This window comes from Lissotriton helveticus, chromosome 2_1 (genome assembly GCF_964261635.1).
Source record: "Lissotriton helveticus chromosome 2_1, aLisHel1.1, whole genome shotgun sequence".
NCBI classification, from domain to species: Eukaryota; Metazoa; Chordata; class Amphibia; order Caudata; family Salamandridae; genus Lissotriton; species Lissotriton helveticus.
In genome coordinates, this window is record NC_136059.1 from 872687969 (window position 1) to 872697679 (window position 9711).

Here is a 9711-nt window from a genome sequence, read left to right on the forward strand (position 1 = left end):
TTTAGCGCATCAGTGGAATCAGGCTCAGGGACAGTTGAAAGACCTAGTGTTGGTCACCGGTCGGGCATACAACTCTCTGCATTGGTGGAATCCACACAACCTTTGCAAGGGCCGACCGTTCCAAGAGCCTGTCCCACAGATCATCCTGACAGCGGACGCGTCTCTCCAAGGATGGGGAGCTCATGTACTCCACTACACAGTGCAGGGACTATGGATAATACAGCAAAAGAAGATGCACATCAACTACCTAGAACTGATGGCAATCTTCATGGCTACTGAAAGCATTCAAAGTACATCTGTGCAACAAGGTCGTGTTGATCCGGACGGACAACATGACAGCCATGTACTACATCCAGAAGCAGGGAGTTACACACTCTCCACAGTTGTCTCATCTGGCTCAGAGCATGTGGAAGTGGGCCATTCAAAGGAACATCTTCCTCATGGCGGAACACCTTCCAGGCACGGACAATCAGATGGCGGACCTGCTCAGCAGGTACAGCCACCAGATGCACGAGTGGGAGATACACCCATCAGTACTCCGCCCGTACTTCCAGAAGTGGGGTCCTCCACAGATAGACCTGTTCGCCACAAGGGAAAACGCAAAATGCCAAAGCTTTGCCGCCAGGTTCCCTCACCCACAGTCGCAAGGCAATGCGATATGGATGAACTGGTCAGGCAGATTTGCGTACGCTTTTCCCCCAGCACCTCTCATACCGCTGGTGGCACGAAAGCTAAAGCAACACTCGATAACTCTCATCCTAGTTGCTCCAACGTGGGCACGCCAACCATGGTACGCCACGTTTCTGGAACTCTCCGTGGTACCGCATCAATGGCTACACCTCACGCCCAAGCTTTTGACGCAGAGCCATGGCGACATTCAGCATCCAGATCCGCAACAGCTCAACCTGGCGATCTGGCTCCTGAGGTCTTAGAGTTTGGCTACCTTGACTTGCCTCCTGAATGCATGGAAATCATACGGGAGGCAAGGAAGCCCACCACCAGAGCCTGCTATGCAGCAAAATGGAAGCGGTTTGTCATTTACTGTGCTACACACAACATCAATCCGCTAGATGCATCCACTCCCAACATCATCTGCTATTTGTTACATCTTTACAAATGCAATCTAGCATACGCTTGCATCAGGATACACTTATCTGCCATAGCGGCTTATCTCCAGAACAGGCAGCATCTCTCCGTCTTCAGAGTGCCGCCATTAAAGCCTTCCTAGAAGGCCTGAAGCGGGTCATCCCTCCCAGGACCCCGCCGGCTCCTGCATGGAACCTCAATGTGGTCCTCACCAGGTTGATGGGCCCACCTTTTGAGCCTCTGCATTCATGTGAGATTCAGTTCTTGACATGGAAAGTGGCTTTTCTCATTGCCATTACGTCTCTGCGACGTGTTAGTGAGCTACAGGCGCTCACTGTACAAGAGCCATTCATTCAAATTCACTCCAACAGGGTGGTGCTGCGCACTAACCCTAAATTTCTTCCTAAAGTGGTTTCGCAGTTCCATGTCAATCAGACCATTTAACTGCCCGCATTCTTTCAAAACCCAGAAACAGTTGCCGAAAGAATGCTCCACACTCTTGATGTCAAACGAGCCTTGATGTACTACATCAATAGGACCAAAGACTTTAGGAAAACACAACAACTCTTTGTTGCCTTTTCAGCCCAGCACAAAGGCAACCCCATTTCCAAAGCAGGTATAGCCAGGTGGATCGTTAAGTGCATTCAGATTTGCTATCACAAGGCTAAGCGCACTTTAACGGACCCTCCAAGAGCCCACTCCACCCGAAAGTTGGGGGCCTCTATGGCTTTCCTTGGTAATATCCCTTTGGAAGATATTTGTAGAGCAGCCACATGGTCTACACCACACACATTTACTAAACATTACTGTGTAGATGTGCACTCCAAGCAGCTGTAGGGCAGGCTGTTCTTAAAACGCTTTTTCAGACTTCTGCAGCTGGCACAGGCGGCCGCCGTTAATGGAGGGACTGCTATGTATTCTATGCTATAGATATGAATTCAGCAGCCCACATGCCTCGAACTGAATATGCTACTTACCAGTATGCATCTGTTCTTGGCATGTAGGGCTGCTGACATTCATATCGCCCGCCCTCCTCCCTGGCGCCTGTAGCGGCTGCAGACTTTTTAACACTTACTCTTAGCATGGCCATCGCTTACACTATTACACTCCATCTTTGCCACAATGGCTAAAAACAATCTGGGGATGGAGTCGATGCCCATGCGCACTGTAGTCCAGGGGAGGAGCCACCTATCTCGTGATACTTCGAAGACTCTTCCAGGACAACAATGTGCAATCATCCGGACCCAACACTAGGCGGCGATCTATGCTATAGATATGAATGTCAGCAGCCCTACATGCCAAGAACAGATGCATACTGGTAAGTAGCATATTCATTACAGTTTTTGAAAATACCACTTTTAGAAAGTTGGCCTTTTTCTGCCTTAGCCATTTAGTTCCTACATCCTGTCTCTGCCAGGAAGGAGGACTGCTGTGCTGCTGAAAGAGTGCCACTCTGGTGGACTGCTGCTTTGGAGGACTGCTGCCGTGCTGTTCTGACCTGCTGCCCTCTTGCCAGTGTGAGAAGGACTGGACCTGCATCTGTTGAACTCAGGACCTCAGAGTGACTTCAAGGGCTAGTTGGCTCGCTCCCTGACTGGAGCCTCAGGGACAGAAGGCTCCAACCACCTTGACTCTGCCATCTGTGAGTCCCATTCTGCCAAGAGGTTCCACCCCAGTCCTGGATCCTTGGAATTCAGCCTTAAAAGTGCTCAGCCAGCTCCTCCGTGGATCCAGCAGAACCGACGCATGTCTTCTGCTCTTGGGTGCAATCCCAAGTAGCACAAACACATTGTCTCTGTTGTGAAGGTTTTCTGATGCGAAAGACTCTGCATCGACCTCACAGGCGGCATTGGAACCGCCACCTGTCCGAAGTTTCCCAACGAAGTCTTCCCATTGCAAGTCTGTCGTTGACAGCAGCCTTGACAGCACCACAGGTTCTCTTAACTCGGAGCAGGCGCTTCACCCCGACTGCACCGCATCTGCGATGCCGGACTTCGCATCGCAAGCACTCATCGACAGAATCCTGGACGACAACGCAGGATCTCGCATTGCAGCTCCGTAGCACCTCAGATCCAATAAATCGCCTCAGCTGCGCAACACATCTTCGCTGGTGGCCCTCGCAACACTCTACAATGGAAATTGTATGTACTACAGTTCAGCAGACCTAACCGGGTCCCTGTAGCCGGTGCGCTCCTTTGCGGTTGTCCTGAACTTGCGACTTTATCCCGGCCAGGCGTGACCAGATATCCACAGTTGGTGTCTTGTGCTTTTTGGCGCTAATTTCACTGAAACCTCTACCCTCGCCCTCTACGCAGGAACGTCGGCCAAGCTCCTAAGACTGCTGCAACGCATCCAGAACGCCTGATCCTAGACATCCCCCGCAGCAGCCACATCACCCCCCACCTGAGAGACCTGCACTGGGTCCGCGTCAACAAGAGGGGGCCACCTTCAAGCTCCTCCTCAACGCCAATAAAGCTCTCCACAGCACTGGTCCAGCATATTTCAACAGACGACTCTGCCTCTACACCCCCACCCACCAACTCCGCTCCGCAGGCCCTCGCATCCGAAGAATGACCGCCGGCGGCAGATCCTTCTCCCACCTCGCCGCCATGTCCTGGGACACCCTCCCCACAAAACTACGGCAGACCCAAGACCTACTGGCCTTCAGAAGACTTCTCAAGACCTGGCTCTTCGATCAGTAGCAGCACCCCTCACCCCCTCAACCCCCCCCAACCCCCCAGCGCCTTGAGACCCTAACGGGTATGTAGTGCGCTTTATAAGCGTCTTGATTGATTGATACCTTAAAATGTGCATATCTCCGGTTCTACTGATTGGATTTTTTTTGTTTTGTTTTGCTTTATTTATAAAAAATTACTCTTTTTTTTTTTTCTTCTAAATCTGGTGTGGGATCTTTTGTGGTGTTTTCATATTGTTACTGTTTTAAGTGTTGCACAAATACTTTACACATTTCCTCCAAGATAACCCGGACTGCTCTGCGCCAAGCTACCCGAGGGTTGAGCACAGGTTCATTTAGGATTTGCATATGACCTCGTCATGACAATGATTGTGGTTCCTGCTTGAGGCGGCTTTCATCCCCCCAACCATTAACGCAATTTCTTACAAACATTTTTATCCCCAATCATAAGGACGTAATCGAGTAGTGCAGGGGCTGATCTGGTTAAAGCAAGGGCAGGAGAGGCTAGAACTGCAGATCCCAATCAATACATTGTTTCCAAAACTCTCTCTAAAGCTGGTTGTGGTTACATGTAGATGAATCATTCCGTAGAGGAGACATGTAAATATCAATATTATTGAATGCCGTTAGGCTTAGCTATCGAAACCATTACTTAACTATGATTGAGTTTGATCTCACTGTAATATGTATTGTTTAGAACTTTATTAAAAAAAAATTACCTGCCCATTCCTATGTTGTGTTTTAATGTTCTGCTTATGCTTAAATAGATACTGTTGTTGTTAAATAATCTCATCTTTTTGCACGCAAAGACACTTACCATGACTATTACTTAATGTACCTAAAGATTATTTCTGATATAGGTGTGCAGAGAAACGCCAGTAACCTGTGCCACTCTTGTTTCTTTCTAGGCTCAAAACCTCACTCCACAGGACTACAATCTCCGGTGGTCTGGCCTCCTGGTGACAGTTGGTGAAGTCGTTGAAAGGAATGTGCCTCATGTGAGCAAGACTGATTGGCACGTGGCGTTCACCGGCATGTCTCGCCGACAGATGATTTACAGCACAGCCAAAGCCTTGGCGGGGATGTACAAACAGCGGCTGCCGCCCAGGGCCTCGTGAGAGGCAGCCAGCGTCAGACTGCGCAGACTCTAATGGGCGTCACGCCAAAGAACAGGCCGCATCTTCGCATAATCTAGCTATCACTGGATAGGGTCAAGATTTGGAATCAATCTGCGTAATGTAACCTGTTTATCAAAGGAAACCTAGCCGTCCTATTTAAGTAGTGAAAGCTTTTTGTAGTTTGGAATATGTTTCTAAAATTCTGTGTAAAACATTTTTTACACACTAAGCCTTGGCCAAACATTTACATCTCATTTCCTTTTGACTCCTTCATGGGTCGCAATGACAATCGCTGGTAGGGGGCGCTGGGTCGTATCTAACTCAGCACACCGCTCCTGTAAAATGCATCCAGTCTGTTTGGAATTTTCTGGAAGTCCCTGTGCTCTGTCACAAGCTCACTCGGAAACCATATGGTATGGCCGTTGGGTCTTTTCTCGAAAGATATTGTAACGCTAAAGCACATAATACCAAGCATTTTTGGGCCCAACAACTAACATAAAAACAAAATGAACTGAAGTAGGATCAGTGTGCAGTCCAGCATGGAAATGGTGCTTTCTGTTTTTATTAAAGTCCTGCATAGGCTTCCCTGACCCATTTTGTTGGAGCCAGACAGACTGACTCACTTATTTATGCTGAGGAGACTGCAGGTGGCTTCCCCACTCCTGGTCTACTTTATATTGCAACATAGGCTGCAGCACTGCCTCAGGTAACCTATCCAACAACAGACTCGTATGGTTAAATATTCTGCTACCCAAGCAGTATCAAAGCTTCCAGTACCAAAATAGTTTGAATGAACTCTGTGGTCATGAATACAGGATTGAGGCATTGATTTCCTTAGGGCTTCCATAGTGTTCTCGTTGCACCTTAGTTTCCTTTAGACAGTTGCAGCATGAACCAAGGGCTATCACTGGCTCTTAAGACGACTTGGCATCTCCCTTCTCTTAGGTCTCCATTTCTTTTGCCAAACCTTATTTCTTCTTACCTTTAAGGTCGCCATCCTCCATGCAGGTTTGTTTGTAGGTACAGAATTGTAAGGCACATTGAGACTCTTCTACGAAAGGAGGCCAGTTTCTTTTTTTAACGTGGTAAAGCTACTCTTATTTTATAACGAATGACGTACGGTTGGCATTATATACGAGCAGATAATGTGCCTCAGCTTTGCAAAGCATACGTGTGCATCAGAAGACTAACTCCAACTGCTATAAACCAGTTCAGTGGTCCCGTTGTGATCTTTAACATTTCCTGTGTATTAATATTTTTTAAATGTTAAGTAGACCACGTTTGCTTGTCCTAATAGCCTGTAGTGAACTTTGTCACCCTCATTTCAAACACCGGTGGGATGTTTTTATGTAAGGAGAAGCGGCTTTGTTTCATCTTGCATCCAGCATATGGATGTACCTCTGAGGAGTAAGATCCTTGGTAAGAGAAGCCTTTACAAGTGTAATTCAGGAGGTCCCAAATTCACGGCTGTGTTCCAATGACAGCCATGTTGTGCACAGACAGCGACACAAGGATATGCCAGATTTGTATCTTTTCCTAGAAGAACGGGTGTTTTCTCTTGCACCAGGCAAAGTACAATCTACAAATCTATACCTGCCTCTCTTCCACGAGAAGTCGACTCCTGGACATGCTTTTGACCACTGCAGCTGTTCGGGCTTCTAGCAATCTTTGGTGCTTTTTTGTGTGCTCCTGGACATGAGATCCATTAATCCAGGCAACCCCAGTCTGAGTCTGCGTTTTCCTGGTAAGGAACTTGATACTAGGTAGAAACTTCAATTATTGCAAATTGCAGAAAAGCAAATTCCTAGTCATAGATTTCTATTTGCCTTAAATATTTGCTCAGCAGATTGATCTGCTCTGCCTTCTCTTTTCTACCACCTTTGAAAAGATATTTTGTAATCTGTACTTTTTGGCTAACTTAATATATTTGTATACATAAGAATTGCTGCTTCTGCCTCCTTCCATCTAAATGACGTGATTTTTGCTATGCCATGTAACTCATAATTAAATAAATGTTTTTACAAATGCTGTTGCAGCGCTCTTGGTAATGCGTAATACTTTCTGAATGTTATCCTTTAATTGTTTTTAATCGTATGAATGCTTTGTCATTAAAGTCTTGCTATTATCCGTTCTTTGATCTCAAATTAGAACAATTGGCAAAACCAACAAGTATGTTTAAAAAAAAACAACTTGAGTGCTTCTTGATTGACTGACGAGTTTGTAAGTGTAGTAGTTTGAATTGTTTAGTGGATGAAAGTGAAAATACGTAAAATCATCGATAAATTATTGGATGGATGAATGGGTGAGTGAAGACATGGACTGAATGAATACACGAGTGATGGATGCATGAGTGCATAAATGGCTACAATCATGTTGGTGACTGCAGTATATTCTCACCTCCACTCCTAGTGCTGCTCACTCACCCAAACATCCACCCATCCACACTCCCAACAACTCCTCTATCAACAATCACCCACGTTCACCAACTCCTCTAACCTCCCTATACATATAGAAACATACGCCCATCAATTACCATGCATGTTAACTAATAAAAAGCTCACACTGTTGGTTGTGCCAGTGCTTGTTAAACTTCTGCTGCGCTCCTTGTGCTTCAAAGGCTGACGCTCTGTTGTGGCACTGGTCTCTGGGAGAAAAACTGGGAGCTAGACAAGAGCAGCCTAAAGTGCTACAGGCCTATCGCATTCCTCCTAGTAGGTTCAATAGTTAGGAGGAAACATCTGGCCTACTGGATCCCAACTCTTTGGACACTGGAGATGGGTCTTATACTTGGTTTCTGATCTAAAGATGAGATGGAGGAACAGGGGCGTAGCTTTGGGGGGGGGGGGGGGGGGGTTGGTTGGGTGTTACACCTCCCTAAAAAATACATTGTGCGGTAAATGGTTGGGTACTGGTGCTTTCAGTTGGGTATGGTGGGGTGTCTGTCGTATTTCACACTGGATTTTTACATGTATACACAAGACAAAAAGATGCATACACATGCATCTCGTGTCTGCCTTAAAACTTGGATAGTTTGAAAACAATTGCACTTTAAGTACCCCTGACAACCCTTTCCACTGCCTCTTAAGCCCCCCTCGTGTCCTGTTTCTCATATTGTATTTTAGCATTATATACCATTGTGACTGTTGGGAAATCTGAAGCTTACACCGTCCAATCTTACTGACCAAGCTATGCCCCAGCCTGCTAGCCATGTTGAATCAATGACCAGTTTATACAACCATGATACCTCCTACTGAATCCCTCTGCTGCGTTTCACATGTTGCAGGACATTCATTGGAGTGATTCAGGTCATTTTTGAGGAACCAACCGCTAGTCTTGTTTCTACACCCCTTTTAGCCTGAAGGATTCAAATTAAATACTAATGGGCTATACTTCCCAATAGCCCATATACCAATATCAATAATAATAATTCAGTTGGCAATGGAGAAGTTGCAATCGTTTATTCATCAAATACAAGCCCTGACAGGGGAGCCTCAGTCTACACGACCCTCGAAGGTGCGCAGAGGAGACTGAGTACATACAGACAATACAAGGCATATATACATGTCGCCCACACCACAGAGTCGCCTTACTAGGAAAGATACATATTGTCAGTGAGCCAACAGGAATACCCATATAAGGCACAATTGATTGCAAATAGCCTAGGCCTTAGCTATTCCGGGGGCAGGTCAGTAAGGTGCCTCCCTGTCTCTCTGTAGCCCGGGGAGTAATGGAACGGGCTCTGCTAGAATGTGCGCATCCCACAAGAAGGGCAGGTGTGACCTTGGGTTTCCCTGAGCTTCAAACTAACAAATGGAGTAGATGGCTAAGTCGGCCATCACGGGTTCATGTGAAAAGCGTAATCACGTGGTTTCAGGGAAACAGTACTTGCACACAGAGAAACTAAACAAAATGGCTCCGAACATATCAATAGGTGCAGGTGAACTAAAAGTGAATCATTAGTTATTGTGTGACTACAATGTACTCTAAACATATTATCATATGATTATAGGGTTATATTGTATATATTAGGACAATAATATGTATTTATCAAATTTGGATCACATCAGACGGCCCTTTTGGCCTACTATAGCCAATATAACTATGTTCATTCTACGAAAACTCCCTCATTGATCTGCATAAGATCTGAAACCTCCTTCTGAATCATTTGTTTTTCGACTTTGGCCTGGCGAGAAAAGTTTAAGGCAGACGTTATTCTTGTAGCACAGAAAGAGCAGCAGCAAGCCGGGCCACATTGGAGACACAGACAGCAAGTAAATATGACTCCAAAAGCTCCAGCAAGCACCATAAATATTTTCCAACCCCACGTAGCTAAGAGACCCCAAAACCAACCACTAAGAGACCAGGTACCGTTTTCAACATGTGCTTCACTAGCTAATCGGTGTAGCTTCTGGATTGCAAGATGAATGGTAGGGGCCGAATCAGGAATAAACACACAGCAAGGGCTGCCGATCATGCGGCAAGCTCCGCCCCTATCTGCGAGGATGACGTCAAGAACCATCCGGTTCTGAAGCGAAACAAGCCTCGTCGCCTGAAGCTCCACAGTAATGTTGGTTAGGATCCCAGTTGTGGTCTGAACCACATTCTCCACTATTCTAGACAAACCTCTTGTACTACGACTGTTGAAAATAGGTCCCCAGAAAGGAGTGAGACCTTTAGCAAAATCCTCCAATTGCTGCAGGGAGGTATCTGTACTGTCCGTATCAAAACTCCTAATGTTTCGGTTAACCACTACCTCCCTACGAACCAACTGATGTGTTCTGTGGAAAGCAGGTGGGGCAATGTAAACTGGAG

The 9711-nt window shown here is 46.3% G+C and overlaps 1 protein-coding gene across 2 annotated transcripts in view; it reads left to right on the plus strand.

Annotated features, from left to right (window-relative positions):
- The window catches only part of PRRC1 (proline rich coiled-coil 1), a 189750-nt gene extending 182823 nt beyond the window's left edge, over positions 1-6927 (plus strand). For both annotated transcript variants that reach the window (XM_078675604.1, XM_078675603.1), the window contains exon 9: positions 4690-6927. In XM_078675604.1, the coding sequence (XP_078531730.1) occupies positions 4690-4899 (210 nt within the window). In that variant the 3' untranslated portion in view covers positions 4900-6927. The remainder of the gene's footprint in view (positions 1-4689) is intronic.
- The last annotated feature ends 2784 nt before the right edge of the window (positions 6928-9711 follow it).